This window comes from Mirounga leonina, unplaced genomic scaffold, assembly GCF_011800145.1.
Source record: "Mirounga leonina isolate KUSES-001 unplaced genomic scaffold, KU_Mleo_1.0 Mir_150, whole genome shotgun sequence".
Taxonomy (NCBI): domain Eukaryota; kingdom Metazoa; phylum Chordata; class Mammalia; order Carnivora; family Phocidae; genus Mirounga; species Mirounga leonina.
The window spans coordinates 7,382,630-7,410,336 of record NW_023270374.1 but is presented as its reverse complement, the minus strand read 5'-3'; the positions used below and the strand labels follow the sequence as shown (position 1 = coordinate 7,410,336).

The 27,707-nt window shown below is 43.0% G+C and overlaps 1 protein-coding gene across 1 annotated transcript in view; it reads left to right on the top strand.

Annotated features, from left to right (window-relative positions):
- The window catches only part of KAT14 (lysine acetyltransferase 14), a 31,543-nt gene that overhangs the window by 1,886 nt on the left and 1,950 nt on the right, over positions 1 to 27,707 (top strand). The window contains exons 2-9 of the mRNA XM_035005796.1: positions 243 to 361; positions 4,202 to 4,323; positions 10,278 to 10,459; positions 12,577 to 12,993; positions 13,130 to 13,698; positions 22,616 to 22,752; positions 23,846 to 24,021; positions 25,554 to 25,744. Of these exons, the coding sequence (XP_034861687.1) occupies positions 243 to 361; positions 4,202 to 4,323; positions 10,278 to 10,459; positions 12,577 to 12,993; positions 13,130 to 13,698; positions 22,616 to 22,752; positions 23,846 to 24,021; positions 25,554 to 25,744 (1,913 nt within the window). The remainder of the gene's footprint in view (positions 1 to 242; positions 362 to 4,201; positions 4,324 to 10,277; positions 10,460 to 12,576; positions 12,994 to 13,129; positions 13,699 to 22,615; positions 22,753 to 23,845; positions 24,022 to 25,553; positions 25,745 to 27,707) is intronic.

Genomic DNA, 27,707 nt, shown 5'->3' with positions numbered 1-27,707 from the left:
ATGACAGCAATAAAAACTTGCTTTTTCAGTATCTTTCTCCTAAAAGTTAGGGAACCACAGATCTCAACAGGTATACGCTATGTTAGAAAAATAAAAATTTTTCTTCTACCTTCCCCATTCCCATCCTGCTGTCATGGGTTGGCTAAAAAAGGAAAAACATGGGAAGCATGGGAAATCTGGTTGATAAACGATAAACGCCGCTGTAAATAAACCTATGATGTGCCTTTTTGTTTTTCTCCTAGGTCAGCTGAGGGAACAGCTCAGTTACCTTAAGGGTGATAATTTTTTTAGGTTCACTTGTTCCGATTGCTCGGAAGATGGCAAGGAGCAGTATGAAAGGCTGAAGCTCACGTGGCAGCAAGTGAGTAAAAAGCTCTCCCCCTCGAATTCATGAGGTCGATCCTGCAAAGAATTTAGTGGAATGAATATTCAGAGAATGAGGAGCTTACTTCTAGGCTTTTGAGCGGTTTTGAGAGTCACTTTCTATATCACAATGAAAATCATATTCCAACTATATGGAGAAAGGAGTTCTTGGTAAAAATACTCAAGGCTAACTTAGTGAATTAGGTTTGAGATTCTTGAAAACCTCAGATACACACAGAATTTCATTTATATATAATACCAAACTCTGATTTTAATGGAATTAAAAGGTTCACATTTTTTCTGGCAGCCATGTTTAGAACAATAAAACCATTTTTAAAAATGTAAAGATGGCCACATTAGAAATAGTTGAAAGGTATAATGTGGCAGAAGCCAACATAAATCTGGCTTTTCTGTATTTGAACACAGACATGCTTGAAAATTTTTTTTCAATGAATGCCTATGGCCACCTTTTAACCATCTTTGGTACCAGCACCCTAGTCCAAGCCAATTATAGCATGAACAATAGCTTTTTACTGATCTCCAGTTTGCATTAAATTTTTTTGGTTTTGTTCTTATATTAATATGTCTATAACAGGGTACCAATGATAACAGTAAGTTCTAAAAATGACTGGAGTATACATACTGAGTGCCTTGGACAAACCCGGTGCTGTCGTAGGCCTGGAGACTGCTGTGCTGAGTGAAACAGCTGGGGAGCTGGCATTCTAGGCATTTATTTTCAACAGTAAGCAGACAAACAAATAAGTTAATTACCCATAGCACTTTTTTTGCTAGGAAATAAGCAGGGTAATGAGAAAGAGTTTAGATGAAATGATCTTAGCCACTTAAGGTATTCCTTATAAACTGCAGTTGCTTTAGCAGCTTAGACTGTTATCTTAATTATCAGTGCTTCCCTAGGAGATGTACTAATGAAATCTGTCAGTGGTGAATTTAGGGAGCCTTTTTTGACTAGCCAAAAATATGCAAGTAGAAAATGAAGGGAAGTTTGTACTGAGGATATAACCTCATAAATGTAATTGTGATGTTTTTCTCAGCATGTACATGGGATATTGCATCTAGGCAAGGTCAGATTAATATTAATAGATTATTCTGATGCATATACCCACGACAGATTTGTGTTTGATCTGCAAGTAGCTTCTCAAAAAGCTGTAAAGTGGAAGAAATAGCAAGTATGTATAGTTTATTTGCAAGAATACGAGTTTTCTGTGGAGGTTCTTTTGAAAAGAACAACCAGCTTTTGGTTATATTGCTTAGAAGATACAATATTGGTTCAGTTTGCACTTTTAATTAGACTAACATCACTTGAAAATTATGTTTTCACTGCCAGAAGACAGATTGATGGGAGATAATACCCTGGTATGATGAAGTGGCAGATCAGACACTTGGTAGATCTGGTCTTGGTAAACTACTGACCAGTATTTCTAGTTGCACCTAAAAAACCGAGACTCTCAAGAAAGAGCTGAAAGAGAATCAGATGGTTTTGGATAGATTCTATTGCTGTCACCAAATAGGTGGGTTTTCTATCCTTTTAAATCTTAAACTTTGTTGATTTTTGCAAGTAATAAGTAGAAATGCTTGTTTGATCACAAAATACCATTAGTAAAGCAGTCTGATCTCCTGACCTTTCTTCCATGCCCTTTCTTGTGTCCTCTCCTCCTTAGTGATTTGTGAACCACAGTTGGAAATGCAGGAGAAACTCTATCATGTGTTTGGGAAGGGTGGGGTACTTGTTACATTCTCATCCTGGACACTTACTCTTCCATGGCAGGTAAAGAATGTACCATGATCTGTACTCATTATTTTTCTAGGTGTTTTCCAGCTTGTGAAGTGCCTACTGTGGCTCAGCCAGCCCTGAGCTCCTCCCTGGGGACACACTGTTACTGATGGGCTTGGGCTGCTAGTGGGAGAGCAGAAAACCCACCTGGGATTCCTTTTCTTCAGATTACAGATTCCAGGAGAGGAGGAAAACCATGTCCTTCATATATTGAGTTTGTAGTTTGCGCAGTAAATATGAAGTGATTATAGAAAAAGTTATTTTCAAGTAAATATATGAATTTTAACTTTTTAAATATTTCACACATACCAAAAAAAATATGTATATATATACACCAGAAATAAAGTAGCAGACAATGTCTCTACCACTGAGATTAACAGTGAATACATGTGTCTGAGGTAGTCTAGGGGTCTGGGAGTAGGCAGAAGCAGCTCATTTCAGTCTCTCCTTAAAGTATTTCTTGAACAATAACTTTTTTAAATTGTGGTAAAATATATATAACATGAAAGTTTACCATTTCATCCATTTTTAAGCATATAATTCAGCGGCCTTAAGTACATTTACAGTTTTGCAACCATTGCCGCTATCCATCTCCAGAACATTTTTATCTTCCCAAGCTGAAATTCCATATCCATTAAATAGTAAGTCCCCATGGACAGTTTAACTGTTTTAAGGAAGATGTTTGTTGGCTGATGTGGACCTGTTGCAAAAATGCATGGAAGAACTTGAAAACTCTGTTGATGGGGTTAATTGTTTGGTGGGCTATCTATAGGTTTCCCGAGTCTAAGGAGGGGAGAGCTCGGGTAATGGAAGCGTCAGCAGTATTAGAAGTGTCAGCATTACCAGGCCCTTGGAGTCAGAGGTTTTCGCATGGACCATCGGGGGTCTCAAGCTGTGAGCACAGGTGCTGGGGAGCCTGAGACGCAGTTTACTAGCCCCCTTACATTTTCAGGATGCGCTTTCTGGAAAGAAGAATCAAGTTAGATTCTTTTCATGGATTCTTTGTCCCCTTTTCAATTTCAGTGGCCCCAAATCAATCACTGTTTCTATTAGGTTGAAAACGTAGTTTTGAATAACTGGTATCATTTTGTCCATTTACACAAAATTACATAATTCAAAATTGCATATAGATGTAAGGAGAAATGCCTGAAAGCATAGTCATTGAATGTGTCAGAAGTGATTGTTTCTTGATGGTAGATTTAGAGTGATTTTTACCTCCTCCCTTGCTCTTCTATTATTGAAATCTTCTACAGTGAACATGTGTTACTTATATTTCTGGAAAACACTTCCCAATTCGGGGCCATGAATGCATTACCTGTAAACGAGGAAGCTGGACCAGATGAGGAGTTTTCACGTGGAGCTCCAGGGGTGTCTTGGAGCCTCTGAGAGTGGGCTGAGCAGCCAGGCCTCTCGGCTCTGGGCCCCTGTCTAATGCTAATGTCATCCAAAGAAAGATTTCCATGTATGAAAATGGCCAAACACTGAGTAGATGGTGACTATATTATTTTCAGCTTTGAAATTCTGAGAGCCTTTGTTTCTGCTCCTTAAAGAGCTTAGAAAAACATATAGGCAGGGGTGACTTTCAAAATATTTAATAAAGATCAGCCCCAGCAGTCAGAAAATGTGGGCTGTAGCAGGTACCTGGAGGCCTCACGGCCAGAGGTTATCACCTTACCTAGTGCCGCATTGTGTAAGGTGGAGAGATGCAGGGACAGGGCTGGGGGTGGGGGGTGTACAACAGGTAGATTGCTTAGTTGCTTAGGATGGCAGTTGTTTATCATAATCAGTTCAGCCACACCTCAGCCCTGCATATGCAGCGTGTAAGGAACAACTGTACATACTTAGGTGGATTAGTGCTATTCATCTAATGAAAGCAAAACAGGAAATAAAATTCTCTACTGAGACTATTCCAAGGTAGTATCCTTTCTTTAACCCCTCTGTTCCCCACCATTCCTGCTCAGATTATAAAACAACGAACATTTCCCCTGGAAGGTTAACATCCCTAGTCATGCTTTTCTCCCAGCCCTTGTTGTGTTTGTGTTCCAGGTTGTCATGCTGGCAATGTACAACTTGTCTCTGGAAGGAAGTGGCCGGCAAGGTTATTTCCGGTGGAAAGAAGATATCTGCGCCTTTATTGAGAAACATTGGACCTTCTTACTAGGGAATAGGTAATGTGATTTTTGAAAAACTTACACTTCCATGAAGAAGTAAAGAACAAAGTACATGAGGTTTGAGACAGCCTAACGAAGCCCCTTAGGAATTAGTACTTGTGGCAATTACAAAGAATATTTTAATTCCAGAAGATATTGTTACTTTTTTAAGTTAAAAAACTTATTTACGGAAACTAAAGTGGAAGTATATACTATTAAAAGTATAGGTTTCCAGGGACGCCTGGGTGGCTCAGTTGGCTAAGTGTCTGCCTTCGGCCCAGATCATGATCCCAAGGTCCTGGGATCAAGTCCCGCATCGGGCTCCCTGCTCAGCAGGGAGTCTGCTTCTCCCTCTGCCTCTACCTTCTGCTTGTGCTCTCTGTGTGTCTCTCTCTCAAATAAATATATAATATCTTTAAAAACAAGTATAGGTTTCTAGACTTTTCTCATCCTACTTTAGAGGAAACTGTTAGTTTCTACTGAGCATGAAGAGATTTGAAGAGATTCTTAGAAAGTTAAAAAATAGAGCATTGGATTGCATGAGGCTGTTTAACAGTTGGATGAGTAACTCTGTAACGTGAGGATATAGGATCATTAAGTCCTTTTGAAATCAATATCTTACAGAAGGTCAGAGGAAGAAAAACAGTGGCAGTGACGGGCTGTACCTATTTAAATTGCTCCTCGTTGATAGACTCTTACCCGTTCGGTATTTGTTTTTATTAACTAGCAGGTAGAACCTGTTGATAAAGTTTTGGTATTATAGCACTTAGCAAAGTCTAGGCATGTTAATACACATACGGCTTGTTCATTCATTCCTCTCCATGATAGTGCATTGACTTTACTGCTGAGCATGCCTCCTTGGTGCTCTGCTTTGGCTCGGCAGACCTGGGTATGCCAGTGCACAGATATTGAGACCACATGTTTTAACTAAAGGTCCCTGCAGATCAACAAGATTTTTATTGCTATTAGGGATTAGCGAGTTTGCAACTGCATTGGCAAATTGTGTGAGATGCTGATTGTTAGTTGCCATCTGAAGTCCCGTGTGAGGTTCATAAATCTTGCCTAATTGGGTCAGTGTAGACGTGCCACAGGCTCTGATCACAATCAGAACAGGGAGTTTGTGCCTGCCCTCACTCTGAAGGCACTGCAGCCTCTGTTTCCTGGGGCACTGAGAAGCCAGCTCCGCCAGCATCGCTCGGAGCTCAGGGCGGGCAGCCGACAGGAGCGGCGGCTTTCTGAAGGCTCGGCTGCGGGGAGAAAATAGAAGAGATTCAGTACGGTTGTACAAAAGGAGTTATTTTTGTTCTTGAGTTATTTAGTGCTACTAAGAAAAGAATTGACAGTATAACTGGTTCTTTTCTTAAAGAAAGGAAATCTGTTGTCTTAGTTTAATGATTTAGCACTATTTATGGAACTTAATATACCCCATTTATAAGGCGCAAGAAAGGGAAAAAACCGATAAAATTAGATCTTGGAACATTTTCCTGATCTCTCAGTGGCATTCTGCTTAGTAGATTGTCTTCTGGAAGAAATTGAATTTAAATTGCCTGTTTTTAAGGATTTTGCCATATTTTAACATAAGTTGTTCAGTTGTTTCATTTGTTCATTTGTATAGCATGTTCTGAGAGGAATCAGCCAAGGCTTTTTTTCTTTTTAATACTTTACTGAAAGGCATTAATTACTCTCCAGTTTCTGTGTAGTTTAACCATTAAACTAGTGGGTTTTGGCCGTGTTAGTGTATCACTTGAATTACCATTTACTTATTTAAATCCAGTCACTTTTTTTAAAATAAATACATTCATTTTAAAAAGAAACTTCAAACCACCATGATAAGTAGAAAACCTGTATCATTTGCCATACATAGAATGACACTATAAAAATAGGTGTGCTAAAAATAAAACGGTGCTATTAAATTATAGCTGAATCCCAAGGCCTGTAAAGGCAATCAAGGCCCTCTGTCTTGATTAAAAAGGGTAGTAGCATGTGTTGGGGAGAACTTAAAGCAATGAACTTTCTCCTTGATCCCACCAGAAGGAATGAAAGATCACTAAAATTACTCTGTGTGGGGCGCCTGGATGGTTCAGTTGGTTAAGCTTCTGACTCTTGGTTTTGGCTCAGGTCATGATCTCAAGGTCGTGAGATTGAGCCCTGCCTGCTCCATGCTGGGGGTGGATTCTCTCTCTGCTCCTCCCCTGCCTGCTTGCGCCTGCAAGCTCACATGTGCGCTCTCTCTCTCTAAAAAAAATCACTCTGTGATTCCTTGTCACTCAGTTTCCTGCCTCAGTGCTGTCCTTCACTTTGGGAACTCTGCTGTCAGTATCCGTGATTGGAAAAGCCACCTACCTGAAACCTCTCTCCAGAGGCAGTCACCACATACTCACATCTCTGTGTCTGAACATACACGGAATCACTATGCCCCAGGGAAGCAGCCTGCAGAGGACATGCACATTTAGAGTTTTTTCATAGCTACTGAAGATTTTAATTCTGCTATCCATAGAACATTCTTTAAATTCTTAACGATAAGCATTTCTCATTTGCCATAGAATCTAAGAGTATAGTATACTGTGTAATGAAGTATAAGATTTGAATACATTTTCTTTCAGATATTTACAGGCTTTGCTTTTATGCCTTTAATGTTTTACTAAAGTTGAAATAGGTAAAGGTTTATTCAAATGACTTTATGTACCTATTGTGGAAACAAGTTTAAACAGATACGAAAGCTTTAATTAATTGCTGCAGCTTAATTGCCTTTGTATGTGTGATCATTTAATCTGCTTTTATAATCCTGGCGTTGAATTTTTCTAGGAGGTGTAACTTTTTTCTTTTAATTCCAGTGTAGTTTAACAGAGTGTTCTATTAATTTTAGTATATAGGAGGTATATCTTTGATTAGTGAAGAATACTTTGGGTTTTTTTTGTTTGTTTTTTAAAGATTTTATTTATTTATTTAGACAGAGAGACACAGCCAGAGAGGGAACACAAGCAGGGGGAGTGGGAGGGAGAAGCAGGCTTCCCGCGGAGCAGGGAGCCAGCCTGATGTGGGGCTCGATCCCAGGACCCTGGGATCATGACTCGAGCTGAAGGCAGATGCCCAACGACTGAGCCACCCAGGCGCCCCAGTGAAGAATACTTTGAATACTTTTCTCTATTACCATATTTCATTGATTTTTACGATGCACACATTTTTAAATTTTCACATCTCTGACAACTGGATACAAACTGGACACAATCTTGTAAGGGCTAGTGTGTCATAACTGATGGCTAGTTTTCTTTTTTTGTTGTACATAAAATGGTGTATCTTAAAGTCAATGAATCTTACATTTGATGAAATATGATAAAACTCATTCATAGTATTTAAAAAATTTTTAAATGATACGGCAAGGATTCTAGGGGGAGGGCAGAGTAGGAAGCACCAGAAGTATCTCCCCACCTAGAAAACAGTTGAAATGGCAGAATCTGTCTGATGTAACTATTTTGGATCACTGGGTCTGTTTTGAAGGCTTGCAACTTCCAGGGGGAGGCTTGGAAGGTAAATTGCATTGATTTTGGTGGATTTCAGCTCTTAGCACAGTGACATTTCCCCATTCCACACCTTTCAGCCCCGTGGCAGCCAGCAGTGCACTTGTTCCCAAAGCAGCTTATACACAGCCTGTGGGAGTCAGGGTAGACAAAAAGGACCCTGTCCTCCAGATACCAGGAATCTGCTCTGATCACTGATTGCTGCTTCTGATCACAGAAATGAATATGAAGAGGTGGGTTACACCTGCCCTGAATTGTTGTAGACCTTTTTCCCTCTGGCTGCAATGACTTCAAGGGGACTTAAAAGACCGGCACTTTCCTCCCTGCCTTCATTTTCCCCTTTGTCCCCTTTTTGGAGCCAGATATCGAAAACTGAGACAATCAAAAGTAACCACATACACAGAGGAAATTAGAAAGTCACCGTGTATGCCCAGGGGAATGACCAGAGAAGAACTTAAATTTATACCTCAGGCTGATCTTTGATACAGAGATACCCTACAACAATCAGAAAAACAAAAACCCTTAAACCTCAGGGAAGGAAAATAATCTGATTTCCAGAGTTACTACATTTTAAATTCAAATATCCAGTTTTCAACAAAAAATTACAAGGAATACAAAGAAACAGGAGAGTATGGCCCGTTCAAAGGAAAAAACAATAAACCAACAGAAACTGTCCCTGAAAACGACGTACCGATAGATCTACCAAAGACATTTATTTATTTATTTTTTATTTTTATTTTTTAAATTTATTTATGTTTAAGATTTTATTGATTCATTTGACAGAGAGAGAGAGAGCACAAGCAGGCGAGTGGCAGGCAGAGGGCGAGAGAGAAGCAGGCTCCTCGCTGAGCAGGGAGCCTGACACGGGGCTCGATCCCAGGATCCCGGGATCATGACTCCAGCAGAAGGCAGATGCTTAACCAACTGGGCCACCCAGGCACGCCCAGACAAAGACTTTTAAGCAACTGTGTTAAAGATGCCCAAAGAAGTGATGTGGAGAAAGTCAAGAAAATGAAGTCTAAACAAAATAGAAATATCAGCAGAGAGATTAAAAACCTATAAAGAAACCAAAAAGAAATTTTGGAGCTGAAAAGTACAGTAGCTGAAATGAAAAATTCCTTGCAGGGATTCAGAAGCAGGTTTGAGCAGGCTGAAGAAAGAGTAAGCGAATCTGAGAATAGGAGAGTGGGAGTTACTGTGAGCAGAGCCTGAGGGACCTAGGGAAGGGACACCATCAGCTGGACCAACATACCTGCTGTGTGAGAAAGCAAGTGGAACGTGTCTCCCCACCCCACAATATCCTTTGGGCAAGAGTGGGGTTTGGAAAGGTTAGGAAAAGGTGTAAATGTGGGAGAGATGCTCTGGGACCAAAACACTGGGGCGGAAGCTAAGGTGTCATCGTCCCCATCAGAGAGTGCTCATGCCTATTAAAGTTTATATTTGTGGTTTTTGTTTTCTAGCACATCTTTGTCCGTAAGAATGCTTTTTTCTTTTTGCCTCCTTAACAATATTTTCCAACTGTTAAGGCTGGTCTTCTTATGAGAAACTGTGTTTCAGGATTTCTGGTAATTATGTTTTCAAGGTGGAAATACAACAGTTGCCTTTAAAAGCATTTTCAACGGGTATCTGAATAGTTGACGTTTTATGTATCATTTAAAGTTTTTGTTATATACTTCTTTTTTTTTTTTCAAAGCTGGTTATTCCCCCAGACTTCAACTCTATTTGTGGAACATACTGTATGGTTTTATTCCACTCTACTATGTACAGGCAAATAGGAGCAGACTGAGAGGTGCATCTGACTCCTGGGGTAAAATGAACTGTTTACCAGGGCTAATGATTCTCTTGCTTGCTTTCCTGAGAGCTGTGTTTAATTCACATATAAAAGCAACTTAAGTTCACTTCCGTTAGCCTGTGGAACTCCATAATCATGATGATTGTGATAAGTGTTTTATTATGAGCTTTGTTTGAATTATTTAATTTAATCCCCATAGCAGCCTTATGAGCTAAGTTCTGTTATCCTGATTTTAAAGAAGAAACTGAGGCAGCCAGAAGGTGGTAGAGCCAGACAGGCTCCAGAGCCTCTCTTTTTTTTTTTAAGATTTATTTATTTATTTTCAGAGAGAGAGAGAATACACATGAGCAGGGAGAAGGGCAGAGGAAGAGGGAGAAAGAGAATCTCAAGCAGACTCCCTGCTGAGCACAGAGCCCACGTGGGGCACAATCTCATGACCCCCAGATCATGACCTGGGCCGAAACCAAGAGTCAGAGGCTCAACTGACTGAGCCACCCAGGTGCCCCCAGAGCCTCTCTCTTGACTATTAGGCTCTGTTCCTTCAAAGATTGGAGGTTCCCTAGTGTATCATAGGCTTTGAGTCCTAGAGTTATACAGAGTATATTTTCTACATAATGAGAGAATTGAAAAGCCAATAATTTTTAAATTCTTGGACTGTCCAGGAAAAAGACTTCGACTTGGTGGAGCACAGTAGCAGGTTGCCTCAGCGTGGGAAGCCCGATGTTCTTCCGTTCAGGTGCTCAGGAGTTCGGAGAACCAGGATGGTGGAAGCTTGTTCACAACAAGCCCCCAACAATGAAGCCTGAAGGAGAGAAGCTGTCTGCCTCAACTCTGAAAGTAAAAGGTACTCTTGTGAGAGTGGTACAGGACATGCTGACCAGGCTGAAGCCAAGCAAGCGTGAGCTTACGAGACATCCTGCTTGTACCGGGCATAGCCCATCTGCCTCTCTGGAGTGACTCTGTCTGGCAATTTCATTATGACACATTTTGTGTGTGCTATAAATAAATACCATACAAAAAATATTTGATCGGGGCGCCTGGGTGGCTCAGTCGGTTAAGCGACTGCCTTCGGCTCAGGTCATGATCCTGGAGTCCCTGGATTGAGTCCCGCATCGGGCTCCCTGCTCGGCAGGGAGTCTGCTTCTCCCTCTGACCCTCACCCCTCTCATGTGCTCTCTCTCTCTCTCATTCTGTCTCAAATAAATAAATAAAATCTTTAAAAAAAAAAAAAATATTTGATCATTTCCTAATCAAGTGGCCAGTTGTATATGTGCTCCCAAGGTGAGCATTCAAATTATGAGTTCTGTAAATTTCCTTTGGTATCTGAAAGGTTCTCTAGTTCCAATCTCATTTAGTTTTACACCTTTTTAATATGGAAATTTTTAAACATACACCAATATGAATAGAGTAATGTAATGAATCCCTATGTACCTTTCACCTCGCTTTAGCAGTTAACTGCTAGCAGTCTCATTTTATTTAGATCCCTGGGTGCTTTCCCCCAACCCTCCACCCATCCCACCCCTTGGATTATTTAGAAGGAAATCCCAGGCATCAACATTTAATTCTTAAACATCTTAGTATGCTGGGCACCTGGGTGGCTCAGTCGGTTAAGCGTCTGCCTTTGACTCAGGTCATGATCCCAGGGTCTTGGGATTGAGTCCTGCATTGGGCCCCCTGCTCAGCTGGGAGCCTGCTTCTCCCTCTGCTCCTCCCCCCTCTCGTGGGCTCTCTTGCGAGCTCTCTCTCTCTCATAAATAAATAAATAAAATCTTAAAACAAACAAAAAAATCTCAATGTGTTAATTTTAGGAGATAAGAACTCTTTCGTAGCCTATGATGCCATTCTCACACTGAAAAAAAAAATTAACTCCTTACAGTCACACATTGATCAGATTTTTTTAATCTAAAAAGTTTTAGTGAGCTTTAAAATTTTAAAAATATAATTGAGAATAAAATCAAATAGTATTGAAAAGTAGAAAGCCTGACAGTGTCCCTCTCCCCCACACCTACACCTATGCTTTTTCACTCCCCTGAGTAACCACTGCTATCTCTTGTGAATGCTTTTGGAAGTTATTTCTGCATATTTCAGCATTTTTATTGAAAAAATAAGTAAAGTCATACTGTAATACCTGCTCTTTATTCCCTCTTCCCCTTACGAGAATACCTTGGATATCTTTCCATTGCAGTACATGTAGATCTACCTTCTTTTCTTTTTTTCATTGTATCCCAGTGAGTGGCCTTAATATGGTGATATATAATAGGCCATTCCCGTGTTGATGGATGTTTTGGTTACTTCTACCTCGTTGTTGTTGTTATTTTGAACAATATTACAGTTGTACACATTTGTGTGTAAATTATTTGTGATAAATTCCTGGAAACAGGTTGCTGTATTGAAGGGCATTATTTATTCAGAATTTTAATTGGTATTGCCAAATTACCCTCCAAAAAGTTGTAATAAAATGTGTGCCTTACTAGAAAGGCATGAAAATACCCATTCCCCATATTCTTGCTGAGCATTACCAAACTTTTTTTTTTTTTTTAATATTTTATTTATTTATTTGACAGAGAGAGACAGCGAGAGCAGGAACACAAGCAGGGGAAGTGGGAGAGGGAGAAGCAGGCTCCTCACTGAGCAAGGAGCCCGATGTGGGACTCGATCCCAGGACCCTGGGATCATGACCTGAGCCGAAGGCAGATGCTTAACGACTGAGCCACCCAGGCGCCCCCATTACCAAACTTTTAATGTTTACCAATTTCAATAAGGAAAAGATAACATTTAATCATTTAAATTTGTGTTATAATCCCTTTTTTCTTAAGAAAGCTCTAAGTCTTAGTTTAGGGCATTCATTGAACATTTCTCTATTTTGAACATGGTGGTAAGTTCACAATAATAAATTAGCAAAAGAAGCTAAAGCTGAGGTATTTATTCTTTAAAATTTAGGTATTTATTCTTTCCTGGCAGCCTCAAAACCAACTTTAGATCCCATCATTACTGTTGAGGGCCTTCGAAAACGGGCGAGTCGGAATCCTGTGGAATCTGCCATGGAATTAAAAGAGAAAAGGTCTCGTACTCAGGAAGCAAAGGACATTAGGAGAGCCCAGAAGGAAGCGGCTGGTTTTCTTGACAGGAGTACTTCTTCGACTCCGGTGAAGTTCATAAGCCGTGGCCGCAGGCCAGACGTGATTCTAGAAAAAGGAGAAGTGATCGACTTCTCATCCTTGAGCTCCTCTGACCGGACCCCTCTGACCAGCCCATCTCCTTCTCCATCTCTGGATTTCTCTGCCCCTGGGACCCCCGCCTCTCACTCGGCCACACCCAGCTTGCTTTCAGAAGCAGATCTGATTCCAGATGTGATGCCACCACAAGCCTTGTTTCATGGTAAGACCTGCCTTTCTTGCATCTTTGGTTTTATGTGTGGGCCATGATATAATGCATGTGTTTTCACCTCGTGGGCAGTGTGCGCTACATTTCTTCTTTCCTCAGTCTTGATCACACTGTCTTGCGCTCTGCACAGATGATGATGAGATGGAAGGCGATGGGGTCATAGACCCAGGGATGGAGTACGTTCCACCCCCTGCTGGGGCAGCAGCGTCCGGGGCAGTAGTCGGGGGCAGAAAGAAGGTCAGAGCGCCGGAGCAGATAAAGCAGGAGGTAGAGAGTGAGGAGGAGAAGCCCGACAGGATGGACATTGACAGTGAAGACACAGATTCCAACACATCTTTGCAAACCAGGGCTCGAGAGAAGAGGAAGCCTCAGCTGGAGAAGGACAGGAAGCCTAAAGGGCCCAAGTACACCCCTGTGAGCATCTACGAGGAGAAGCTGCTCCTGAAGCGGCTGGAAGCTTGCCCCAGTGCGGTAGCCATGACGCCGGAAGCTCGCAGACTGAAGCGGAAATTGATTGTCAGGCAAGCGAAAAGGGATAGAGGATTACCACTTTTTGACTTGGATCAAGTTGTTAATGCTGCTCTTCTGTTAGTTGATGGGATTTATGGAGCCAAAGAAGGAGGAGTTTCTAGGCTTCCAGCTGGACAAGCCACATACAGAACAACCTGTCAGGACTTCAGAATCCTTGACCGATACCAGGTGAGACTCGGGTGGGCAGTGGAGGTGGGGCAGGGAGCACCACGGAGTGGGCACAGCTGTGCTGGGGCTTAAACTCCTGAGTGATTCTGGGGGAGAGAGAAAACAGCAAGGGAGAAAGATACCAAAATTGCCGAGCTTTATGTTTTGAAACTATTCATTATGAATACCCCTTAATACATTGGGGTTTGTTTGTTGCCTTTTGGGTGTTCAAGACAGAGCCTTGACATTTTCTTTGTCTCTCCTAGTCCCTGGCGCATACTGAGTTTGCACATGGTTTGTGTCATAACTCTGAGTGACACTTTTGTGGAGGGCATAGGATGTGCCAGACCATGTGCTGAGCAGGCTCCGAGGACACGTAAACATCTGTGTAGGTAGGAGACCATACATAAGAGTAGATGAGTGCGTGTCATCGCTGCTCAAGAATATCCAGAGGAATCCAGGTCTGTGAGTGCTCCTGGGAATGATTAATTCCACTCAGCACTTAAAGAATACACCTTTCCACAGCAGGAATGAGAGGTCTTATTTTCCTGAATCTTTGCTAGCTCTTGGTCCTAAGCAGCCTTTAACTACTTTTGCTAATCTGATGGCTGTGAAGTGAAGTCTTATTTTTTATTTATATGTCTTTGTTTACAGGTGAGTTTAAAACATTTTTCATGTTTCCTAGTTGTTTCTCTGCCGGTGAATTGCCTATTTGGATTATTAGCACATTTTTCTGTCTTCTTTGGAAACTAGTGGGCTGATACTGCCAGTGTTCTGATCTTATTCTGTAATGTACCATGTGTGGGGCTTTTTCTTCCATTGTGTTGGCCATGTGGTGTGTGGGCCCTTTCAGTTTGACACTCTCCTGGAATTCTGGAACATCTTCTTCATTTCCTGTCTTCTATTTTCTCTCTTCTGTCTTTTTAGAACACACCTATTATTTGGATATTGGACCCTCTAGACCAGGGAGTGGCAGGCTTTCTGTAAAGGGCAGACAGTAGATGGTTCTGGCTTTGCAGCCACACAGTCTGAGTTGCAGCTACTCTACTCTGCTGTTGTGTGAGAGCAAGATATAATGGATGGGCGTGGCTGTGTCCCAGTGCCACATCATTTACTACAACAGGGCCGATCTGGCCTGTGGGGTATAGTTTGCCGACAACCCCTACTCTAGATGGATCCCTTAATTTTTTTTTCCCTCCTATATTCTATCTGTCCTGGGAGGTAGTGACCTGCCGGCCTGCACCCTAGGGGTGAGTAGGGAGGGCCGGGAGCCTACCATTCAGCTGGCAAACTTCCCTGAGGCTCCCTGTTTTCAGTCCCACCCTTGGCTGTGCCACAAGGTCCGATAGTCCAGAATCTCTGCCGAGCTTCTCCGGACAGTCTAGCCTTCTGCCCATGGAGGGAAAGATTGTTTTTGGATGTGGGCAGTGGAGAGGTAATTGGAGGCTTTAACCTCTTAAGTAAAGAGACTCTCAGTCCATAGTCCTCTTGCCCACTCTCAGTATTAGCAGGACCCGTTGCTTTGCTGTCTTTTCTGAGGCTCTGCCTGTAAATCATTCTGCTCCTGGCCTGTCTTTACTGCTGCCTTAGGCTCTGGCTCTCTGGTCTCAGCCATTTGTCCTTACTCATCCACTTTCGTTGCAGTCATCTCTCCTCACCTTTACTTTGTTCTTTTGGGTTTGTCTTTTTAATCCCTATACTTAACTTTTTAAATTGCAAAATGTGTTCTATAACTATAGAAGAATACATAGAACATATCAATATAGTTTATAGATTAATAAAATAAATGCTTTTGTATCTATCTCTTGGGTTAAGAGGCAGGGAACCTGCTTCTCCCTCTCCCTCTCCCTCTGCCTGCCGCTCCCCCTTCTTGTGCTATCTCTCTCTCTCTGTCAAATAAATAAAATCTTAAAAAAGAAGGAAAGAAACAGAACATTACAAGCACAATGGAAATTCTGTGTACTGCTTCCTCCCCCCTCCACTCCCCCCCCCCCCGCCAGAGGGAGCCACTCTGAGTTTTTTATGTCACTTTTAGTTTTAAAAAAGCTAAGTAGGAGGCACCCATCTAGCTCTGTAAGGACTTTGCCACTATTAGAGGGAGGCTTCCAGGAGAGGGTAAGCTGAGCAGTCTCTCTGGGTCATTGTTACAGAGTGAATTGTGCCCCCCCCCCCCCAAAGGATGTATTGACGTTTTCGTCCCTGGTACCTGTTAGTGTGACCTTGTTTGGAAATAGGGCCTTTGCAGATATAATTAGTTAGGATGAGGTCACACTGGAGCAGGGTGGGCACTTAATCCAATATGACTGGTGTCCTTATAAGAAAAGGAGAAGAGACACAGACAGACCCAGGGAGACTACCATGTGATGGCTGGGGCAGAGCAATCTGTCTGTAAGCTAAGGGACACCAAGAATTGCTGGCATCACCAAGAAGTAAGAAAAAACATGGAGCAGATTCTTCCTTAGAATATTCAGAGAGAGCATGGCCCTGCTTGACCCCTTGATTTCTGACTTCTGGCCTCTAGAACTGTGGAAGAATAAGTTTGTTATTTAAGCCACCAGGTTTGTGGGCCATAGATATGGCAGCCCCAGGAAACTCACACAGTCATGTTCTGGCTGTAGCTTCTATGACCCCTTTCTAGAGAAGTCAGTGTTCAAGGTCATTAGGCAGTCCTAGGAAACATAAGGCTTACCACAGTCTGAGCATCAGGCAGGGCTGCAGTGTATATCACACAGAGTGGCAGAAATCTGGGCAGGGGCAGTGGGGCCCTCTATTTCCTGCCTCCCAACTGATGTGCTTCCCTCTGGCTTGTAGGAGGTCAGAGTGTCCTCTGCTGATCCAGGGAGTGGGCATGGAGGGAGTAGAGGAGTCTGAGAGTACATGGTGATACCCAACTGAGCACTGATGAGATTCTGGGCTACAACTCCCTGGGTTTAATAGATGGTCCAGTATTTACCCAAAAAATACAAATACATGAACTCAGAGGGATACATGTACCCCTGTGTTTATTGCAGCATTACTTAATAGCCAAACTACAGAAGCAGCCCAGGTGTCCATCAATAGATGAGTGGGTAAAGAAGATGGGTTTTATATATATATATATGTATATACATATATATGTATATAAATACACATACACAACGGAATATTACTCAGCCGTAAAAAAGAATGACATCTTGCCATTTGCAACAATATGGATGGAGCTAGAGAGTATAATGCTAAGCAAAATAAGTCAGAGAAAGACAAATACCGTACGATTTCACTCATACATGGAATTTAAGAAACAAATGAAGGGGGGAAAAGGATAAATCAAGAAACAGACTCTTAATTATAGAGAACAAGCTGCTGGTTGTCAGAGGGGAAGGAGGTGGAGAGAAGGGGGAAACGGGATGAGGATTAAGGAGGGCACTTACGATGAAAAAAATAAAATGACAAAACTAAATAAAAGATGATGTGCTGCAGCAGGGACTTAAGATGATGGCCTCAGTGTGCCTGCCCCTCGAGTGACACTTGTCACTCAGTAGTGGTCCAGGGACCTCCCTTCACTGGAGACTCACTCGCCCTTCCTCTGTATTGAATCTTTAGTTTCCTGTGCCGCAGCTTCACCTTTTTGTAGGTTTACCCCCTTGCTTTCATGGAGTGCATTCTTAGTGGCTTCTGGAGGAAAGCTGCCTGGGAAGTAAACTTGGGAGACCTTACATGTCCGAAAGGCCTTGAACTTAAGCCAAAATCCCAAGCCAGCGTTGGGTAAAGCTGAGAGACACCTGAGCAGTACTGGAGTGGTGCTTTCCCATTCTGAGGGAAAACGAGGCTCAACCTGGATCTCTATGTCCAGACCCATTATCTGGGAGCATCCTTTGATGTGGACCCCCACTGTCTCTTCCTTGGGGACCCTTGGGGGTCTTTCTCCCGGGCTAGTCAGTTTTCCAGTCTTGGAACCCTGGTTACCTCCTAGGGGCAGGGGGACCCTCGCCTTCAACTTGTGGGACTCATACCTCCATGCCACGGGAGCTGCCCCTTCAGAGAGCCGGTTACACCTTCTCTAGAGATGGGACATCCAGACATCTGTGGGGAGGCAGCCGCCCGGCAGCAGGGGAATGAGGGTTTGGGGATCAAACTGCAGTGCACCCAGCTTTTACCTGATCCTTATTCTATTGCCTTGTTTTTTCCCAGCTCCAGAGGAGTCTGGTGCTGCCCCCAGGTTTTAGGAGGATGCTGCAGTACAGATTGGCCTGGTTCTCACCTTACCCAAAGCCAGCTTGGAATTTTGGCTTTAAAGCAGTTAGTATTTGTCCATCTGCTTCCCAGATGTTTCTTCCCCGATCTTTCTATTTTTGTATGCTTCTCTCTTTTTTTTTTTTAAATCTGATTCTATAGTTTTAGTGGGTTTGGGAGGGGATAAAATTGTGTGATTAATCCCCCATCCTCACCTGGAATTTTAGTATCATTTTAATGCAGTTACACAGGGGAGCAGCTATCAGTGCACCTGTTCAATCCATACTCCTTATGTTTTCTGATAAATACAGTCATAGCTATAAATGTCCCTGTAATACTGCTTTAGCTATAAATTAGGACTTTTGAAATGATGAGAGCTTATTATCAATCAGTACTTAGCAGTTTGTAATTTTTCTCATTATTTCCTCTGTAATCCGACTGACTTAGTGCTTTTTGCTTTTTTTTTTTTTTTTTTTGGTTTTTAGATATGTAGGAACTTTTAAGGTCTCTTTTAGTAATTGATTTAATTTCTAATCAGATTATGTTGTGGTCAGAGAAAATAGTGTATATGAAGTTGATTCTTTGCTATAAAGAAAGTTACATGCTCTATTTTTATTCTTTTTGTAGGTCCTAACGTACGACATATATTTCTTTTTCTCTGTTAATTTTTTAATATTATCATGTGGTCTTTCTTCCAAACAGAATATTTTTGCATGCTCTTATCTGTCTTTTTTCTTTTGTACTGTTTATTTAGATAACAGTAAACCTCACTAAATTGTTTACTCTTATTTCCCATAATTTCTTCCTAGATTAATTTTTTGTTAGACTACTTCCTTTAACAGTTTTTTATTTTTATTTATTTTTTAAGAATTTATTTTTTTATTTGACAGCAAGAGACACAGTGAGAGAGGGAACACAAGCAGGGGGAGAGGGAGAGGAAGAAGCAGGCTTCCCGCTGAGCAGGGAGCCCAATGCTGGGCTCGATCCCAGGATCCTGGGATCATGACCTGAGCCAAAGGCAGACGCTTAACGACTGAGCCACGCAGGCGCCCCAACAGTTTTTTAAAATACGGTCTTTTTTAGATTAATTTTGAATACCTGTATGCCTAAGATTATCTTCATTTCACTCTTGCATTTAAATGATTGCATAGCTGGATATAAAATTGTAGTTTTATTTTTTCCTTCCACATTTTGAAATTATTACTCCATTATCATCTTGCATATAGTGTTGCTGCTGAGAGCCTCACTGTTGGTCTTATTCTTGTTTCTTTCTAGGTAGTCTCCTGTTTTATTCTCCCACACCCTGGAAGCTTTCAGAATTTTGTCTTCGTTTCCAATCTTTAATTCTATTTGTGCATTTAAAAGTTTTTTTTTATCTCATTTATCTCGTTTGACAGAGCTTCTCCTTCGGTCACAGGTGTCTTATATGCTGATTTGTTGTCAAAAACCACTAACCTCTGTGCTTCAGAGCCAAGTACAACACAAAGACAGAGTTTGGGATGAAAAGGAACAATAGCTTATTGCTTTGCCAGGCAGAGGAGGCTGCTGCAGGCTAAGGCCTTCAAAACTGCAAGCCGGTCCCAAGGAGGGGGTGGGGGTTTTATGGGGAAATACAGGATCTAGCTGGTTTTGACAGAATTGTGTATGTGCTGCCAGCCTCATTGGACATGTCTTCAGGATAGTACCGGGTTCCTGAAACAAAAAACTAGGAAGGGAAGAGGAGTGGTTGTGCAAGAGAGGAACAAGGTGACTTTAAAATCGAACTTCAGGGCGGCCTGGGTGGCTCAGTCAGTTAAACATCTGCCTTGGGCTCAGGTCATGATCCCAGGATCCTGGGATCAAGCCCCGCATCGGGCTCCCTGCTCAGCGGGAAGCCTGCTTCTCCCTCTCCCACTCCTCCTGCTTGTGTTCCCTCTCTCTCTGTCTCTCTCTCTCTCTGCCAAATAAATAAATAAAAATCTTTGAAAAATAAAAAAATCGAGCTTCACTGAAGCATTAGTGCAACCATTTTGATTTTTGTTCAGCTTTATGCTTTTAAGCGGTTTCATCTTGACACTTATCCTGCCTTTGTTCTCTGAGCTTCCCATATTTGTGGTTTTGGTGTGGTGTCTGATTAATTTGGCAAAATTCTCAGTCATTACTGCTTCAAATATTTCTTCTGTTCCTTTCTCTTTTGTTCTGGTGTCCCTATTATGTGTATTTTATACCTTTTGTAGTTGTAACACAGTTTTGGATATTCTGTTCCATTCTGGTTTTTTTAGTCTTTTTTTTCTCTTTGCTTTTCAGTTTTGGAAGTTCCTCTTGTCAGGTCAGAGGTTCTTTCTTCAGCCCTACCCAGTCTACTAATGAGCCCACCAAAGGCGGTTCTTCATTTCTGTTACACTGTTTTTGATCCCTAGCATTTCTTCTTGATTCTTGCTTAGCATTTCCATCTTGCTGCTTAAATTGCCCATCTGTTCTTGGGTGTTGTCTTAAAGTCCCAGTCTAATAATTCCAACATCTCTGCCATGTCTGAGTCTGGTTCTGATGGTTGCTCTGTTTCTTCAGACGGTGTCTTTTGCCTTTTAGTATGCCTTATAATTTTTTGTTGAAAGCCAAATATGATATCCTAGGTAAAAGGAACTTGTTTGACTTTGGGATGCTAACCCCCCACCCCGCCACCATTTTGTCATTCAGCAGACCTAAGCTGAGTACTTCATGTGTGCCAAGCACCCCTCTAGCTGGGGATACTGCAGTGAAGTAGGGCAGAAGGTGCCCGCCTGATGGAGCAGTGCGGTGACAGGACTAACTCACCAAACAGGATCATTTCCTGCAGGGTGGGTGCTGTAGTGGGTGGGAGAGCAGAAGGCAGCAGTACCACTTGGAACAGTGTCCCCCGAGGTAGCACTCGACCCCATCCTCTCCACAAGGAGGAGCCGGGCTGAAGAAGGTTCAGGGCAAAAGGCCCGGGTGCAGGCCCCAAGGCAGCACAGTTTGATGTGTGAGGCTGGAGCATAGTGGTGGTGGAGGAAGTGTGTGGGAGATGAGGCCACAGAGATAACAGGTAGATCCTGCAGTCACAGGTAAGGACTTTGAATTATAAGGGAAGCCACATAGGAGTTTTGACCAAGGGAAGTGAATGTATTTTTTTTTAAAAGACGCATCTGGCTCTGTGTGGAGAATGGGTGGCAGTGATCCAGGCAGACATTGTGGGTAGGCTAGGTGGAAAGAAGTTAGGGTACTGGATGACATCTGTGGAGTTCCACACAACTCACCTCGAGACATGAACCAGATCGTCCATCATGGGCCAGTGGTTCAGTGATCTGTTGCTGCATTGCAAACCACTCCAGAACTTAGAGGCTTAAAGCAATGTTTAATCTTTCTTCTGATTCTGTGGGTTTACTAGGCTCAACTGGGTGGCGGTTCTACCCCATGTGCTGAAGACTGAGGTCATGCCCGTGGCTGCCTTTAGCAGGGAGTTCAGTCAGGATCGGAATGATCAGGATGGCTTCTCTTCCTCCAGAGCCCATCTCCATGTGGCCTCTAGATATTCCGGGGTCCAGCCTAGACACCATGGGAGCTGCTGGTCCTCTTAAGAACTGGGCTCAAGGTCCCAGAATGTTACTTCTGACGCTTTGTCATTGGTCAAGGCCTGTCCCAAGGCCTACCCAGATCCAAGGGGAGGGAATAGACTCTGCCGCTTGACAGGAGGAGCCACACGTCCCCACGGGCGCGGGAGGAAGTGTTGAGGCTATGTTTGGAAACTATATGCCATTGCTCTGAATTTCCCTCTGAAACCTATTTGAAAATCCTGGAAGAATTTCAAAGTCATCCTTTGAAAATTTTGGTGTCCAGTTGGGGAAAGTAATGAGAGCAAATTATAAAAGAAGGAATTCTTGCTCTCCTTCCAACAAAGTTATTTTCTAGGCTAAAGAGCAAACGGACTCTCCAAAAACAACTCAGGTTTCTAAACTTCATCCAGCCCTTGGCAAACCACTTTATAAATGTGCCTTTTAATCTTCCATCTGGGCTCTTTGCTGTAAAACCCTAATTGCACATGTTCTGTTCCTACACGACTGAGGGCCCTGGAGCAGCACTTCCAGAGACAGACATCTCTGTTCGGGCTCCCAGAGTGAAACCTACCTGTTCTGTTTGGACACCCACCTGAGGAACCCAGAGCACCTCCTCGTTCGACCCCTGGGAGGGCCTCTCCGCTTTCGTGATATGTCATAGGGACAACGGTCTACATCAGTCCTGCTCCTGTCAAATATACCCAGTGGAATAGAGGCCTGTTTTACTAAACCAATATGCAGGGGCAGCAGTAGTTGGCCCCTCCCGCTCTGTGGGTAACAGACTCCCGCAGCATGACCCACGTGTTGGGTGGGTTAATATCTGGTGACTGGATTGGAGGTATTATTAGGCAGAATGCAACCTACAGAAGCTGTAAATCCGGTGCTCAGTCCTGCATTCCACTCACTTAAATGACTTAAACTTTTTAAGTAACTTTAAAATTTTTTAAATTATTTCAATTTTATAAACTGTTACAACCAGCATTGGTTTTTCGTATCTGATTTTATGCAGAGGTACCTATGAGGTTTGTATTGAAATTTGAGCGTTCCAGGTAAGTAATACAAAAAGACCTACTTTCCGACACATAAAAATGTCCTACGTACTAATTATCCCTGTGAAATTAAACCAATCCTTTGAGTGACTTTATTTCTACATAACCAGCATTTCTTTCTCCTAGACTGCCTTGCCATCCAGGAAAGGGTTTCGGCACCAGACCACTAGGTTTCTGTATCGTTTGGTGGGATCGGAAGATCTGGCCGTGGACCAGAGTATTGTCAGCCCTTACACTTCTCGGATCCTGAAGCCTTATATCAGGTACACGGAGAAGAGCTGTGATGTTGAGTGTGTTGTGAGGAAGGGCGTTGGTGGCTTCTGCACCATGGTCCCCCACTGGAGTGAGTCCAGACCCTCCCCTGGGAGCAGGCATCAACATGGACTGAGTCTGTGCTCCATGTCCAGTCTTATCCTTGGCTTGTTTCGACTGTAGTTTTTTTTTTTTTTTTTTGCAGAAAGGACAGTCCTTTGAAAGAAATGTAAAAAGCAAGAATAAGTTAACTCCATTAGATTTCATTATGAATATTATACTCATTGTGTTTCTTTTCAGTTTTTTTTTTTAATATTTTATGTATTTGAGAGAGAGAGTGAGCAAGAGAGAGAAAGCGAGAGATAGAGAAAGAAAGCATCAGCAAGGGGAGGGGCAGAGAAGCAGGCTCCCCACTGATCAGGGAGCCCGATGTGGGACTTGATCCCAGGACTCTGGGATCATGACCTGAGCTGAAGGCAGATGTTCAACCGACTGAGCCACCCAGGCTCCCTCTTTTAAGTTTTAAAGTTGTATATATTTAGTAATCTGTAAAATGAAAAAAATTAGAGAGACATCTCAGTTGGGCTTACATCTGGGGATGATGAGTCTTGTCTAGGCAGTGCTGTGGAAGCTGAGCTGACTAGAGGCCCCTGGTGCTGTCTTGAGAAAGTGTGTTGTTTTGTTGACGGTACTTGCTTCAGAGTCATGTGATCCTCCTTGCTCAGCACCGCTGTCCACTGGGCTTGTGAGAGGCAGTGTGCGAGCCTGCCCCTGAGGCCCCGGCAGAGCTGGACCCTCCCTCCCTGGGCTCTGTCCTGGGCCAGAGCACACAGGCTTGAGTCAGGCTGCTGTTTGGTCCCTCACTCTGTTCATGAAGGCTCGCCGCCAGCACAAGTAGGGTTCCTGGCAGGTGCAGAGGGCAAATTTTAAATTTCATACCAGAAAAGTAGCAGGCTTTCAAGTTGTCAAGCAATCTGCCATAGAAAGTAGCACAAGTTAGCTTAAAATGTCAAGCAGAGTAAAGAGTTTATGTGAATCACTTGGCTAGGAATGATATGGAGTATTTTTCTTGACTTGAGTTTGTTTTTTTCTGCGATCCTGGAGACGTGATTATGAAACAAAGCCACCCAAACTGCAGCTCCTGTCACAGATTCGTTCCCACCTGCACAGGAGTGACCCTCACTGGACGCCGGAAGCCGAGGCACCTCTTGATTACTGCTACGTCCGGCCAAATCACATCCCAACGATCAACTCCATGTGTCAGGAGTTTTTCTGGCCTGGTATGTTCCCCTCCCAAACTAGGCAGATCAGTTTTCTGTGTAGTTCACTTTAGTGATATTTTTAAATTAGTGTACATCATGTGACTCTAAAACCTTTACTCATGATTTCATTTAGTCTGTCTCTGCTAACATAGAAATAGTAAAATATGAACACCTCTTTCTTCCTAAGATCAAGAAGAAGCCAGCAATTAAAAGTAATAAACAGTATTTTTGTATGTTTCTCTTCCCTGTCTGTCTCTGCTTCCAGAATAAAAGATTCATCCTGTTTTGCTTCTACATATGTTTAGATACCAGATAGTGTCTACCAGTGATACACTGAGTGGTAGCTTGGGCATGTTGGGACACTTTTGGTTTTTTGCTTAATAATTCTGTAATTTTATTTATTTAGCTATTCCTTGGGGAGAGTGTAAATAAAGCCAAAGGCATTTTTAAAAAGCCAGCTACCCCAATTTGAACTTTTTTTTTTTTAAAGATTTTATTTATTTATTTGACAGAGACAGCGGAAGAGGGAACACAAGCAGGGGGAGTGGAAGGGGGAAAAGCAGGCTCCCGCTGAGCAGGGAACCTGATGCGGGGCTCGATCCCAGGACCCTGGGATCACGACCCGAGCCGAAGGCAGAAGCCTAATGACTGAGCCACCCAGGTGCCCCCAAATACCCCAATTTGAAAATAAGAGTAAACCCAATATGATTTGTCATTTTACCAGCCTCAATATATTTCTCTCTGTAGACCAAAGCCACCAAGTAAAGACTGAACGCATTTTCAGTGCTAAATATAAACACGTTCTTTGTGGATCTGTCTTACCGTGCTGCTTTGAAACGTAAAGGAAATATTACATGTCTTCCAGATGTTAGATAAGATTTCATCGGGAGTAGAGCTGTGTCATCTTTGTTGTCTGATAATCATGTAATACTGCACGTGTGGTGGCAGAGTTGTGCTCATCTTTTAGGAGTGGTATGGGGGCCAAAAGGAACATTCTGGGAGCATCTACTACTTCCTGACCTTACTCTGGGTGCCTCCATACCTTATGCATGCAATCATTGTTTGCTTATCCCCTTTACTGTAAAATGTAGCCTTTGTACAAAAGAGCTTGTAAACTGTACACATATGAGGTGAAGAACACAACAGTATGAGGTCTTTGCTCCCACCCTGTGAGGTCTGGGTGTGCAGACGCTGAGGCCCACATCTAGAAAGGTGTCAGCGGACACACATTGTAGAGAAGGCTAAGTTCAAAGCCAGATATGTCCAGTTCTAGACCTGTGCGCTCTCTACTACCAGCCCTATCCTGCTTCTCTTTTAACATGTGTACTTAAAAAAGACGGTGTTAGTTTTGATATTTTCTAAAATTCACTTTATTTGTGTGATCTGAATGTATGATGTCTATGCTAATATCTTTGTCTTCAGTTTTGTTTTTGGTTTTTTGGGGTTTTTTTTAGCATGCAGGTGTAGTTGTAAGTCCAGACCGAACAGCTTGGTGTTGGTTAATTCCAGAAGGCACAGAGTTTGAATCTCCAATTATCTCTTTTCCTTAGGCATTGACCTGTCTGAGTGCCTGCAGTATCCAGACTTCAGTGTTGTTGTCCTTTATAAAAAAGTCATCATTGCCTTTGGCTTCATGGTTCCCGACGTAAAGTACAATGAAGCTTACATTTCATTTCTGTTTGTCCATCCTGAATGGAGAAGAGCAGGGATTGCAACATTCATGATTTATCATCTGATTCAGGTAAGCTGTCTGTGCTACCAGCTTGCCTCTGGGCTCCCCTGGAAGACGTGGAGGAGGCATGGAGGAATGATGCTGGGCTGAGCCTTCCCAGCACGGCCCAACAGAAGGGGTGGTCTCGGAAACCCAGTGAGAAAACACCAGTCACTATCCCTCCTGAGGCTCTTAACATACAGATAGAAATCTTCGCCCCTCTGAAATACGATCACCGTTTGGGCCCAGGCTTCAAAGAAACCAGTTTGTAAACACGTATAGTAAACAAAATGAGAAAAATACCAGAAGTGAGAGCCCGGAGCACTCAGAGGACCGACCCCCATTGGTACCTCCCGCTGCTCTTAGCCTGCCAGCCCGACTCTGAGGAGCGGAAGCGGAACTGTGGTCTTTGGGGGCTTTTCCGTACTGGCGTGTAGCGGACATACGAAACATTCTCCTCTCAGCTGCACAGTATAACGATGTATGTTGCGAACCAACACAGTGAGTCTGGTGACCATCCGCCACCACACATATATCGCTACAAACATTTGTTTTCTTGGGATGAGAACTTTTAAGATCTACTCTCTCAGCAGCTTTCAGATACGCAGTACAGTGTTGAGAGCTCTAGTCTCCATGCTGTGGGGGACAGCCCCCAGACTGACTGGTTTTATAACCTACAGGGCTGTTCCTTTGGACGCCCCTGCGGCGAGTTCACTGCCCCCCCCAACCCCGCCGCTGGCAACCGCCAGCCTGTTGTCTGTATCTGGGAGTTCAGCTTTCACTGTGTGTTTCTCAATTCCACGTATAAATGAGATCATGCAGTACCTGTCTCTGCCTGACTTCTTTCACTGAGCATAATGCCACCTATGCTGTTGCAAAAGTTTTTAAGTATTTTTAAACATTTTAGCAAAACTGTATCAACCAGGACTACGTATTCTATTATCGCTGATTATTCTTCACTCTGTTATCACTGTATGAGCTGTATAAGCTTTTGATACCTGATTTGAATATTGAATTATAATTCATCCTTTGATATATCTGTACCACTGTTGAAGAAAATATACCATATATTTGTAAACTAACATCAGAAAAACATGTAAGGAATTTCCCCCCCAGAATCTTTTTTTTTTTTTTAAGATTTTATTTATTTATTTGACAGAGAGAGACACAGCGAGAGAGGGAACACAAGCAGGGGGAGTGGGAGAGGGAGAAGCAGGCTTCCTGCTGAGCAGGGAGCCCGATGCGGGGCTTGATCCCAGGACCCTGGGATCATGACCTGAGCCGAAGGCAGACACTTAACGACTGAACCACCCAGGCGCCCCTCCCCCCAGAGTCTTTCTGGTAAACTTTTATCTCAAAACCATTTGGCTGGGGGCGCCTGGGAGGCTTAGTGTGTTAAGTGTCTGCCTTCAGCTCAGGTCATGATCCCAGAATCCTGGGATGGAGGCCCGCATCGGGCTCCCTGCTAAGTGGGGAGCCTGCTTCTCCCTCTCCCTCTGTGTGCTCGCTCACTCTCTCTCTCTCTCCCAAATAAATAAATAAATCTTAAAAAAAAGAAACCATTTGGCATGGAGGATTGTGTGTTATGCGGGCAAGATTCCTTTTAAATAGAGGAAGGAGAAGATAAAATGTCATTTTTCCAATTTTAAAGATTTTATTTGAGAGAGCGGGAGTGAGAGAGGGCACGAATAGGGGAGAAGGGTAGAGGGAGAGACAGAAGCAGGCTCCCTACTAAGCAGGGAGCCCAACGCAGGGCTCCATCCCAGGACCCTGGGATCATGACCTGAACCGAAGGCAGACACTTAACCTACTGAGCCACCCAGGCGCCCCATTTTTCCAGTTTTTAATGAAACGTGCTCAGTACTTCCCAGATGTCGCCAGGAACCTGGATTGTTTTCTAGAAATTGCTTTCTTCCCTCCCCACTGGGCACTTAACACGTGCTCCCTGCCGTTGTGTTGAGACTCTGAGTTCTTTGTACCACACCCCATCCCC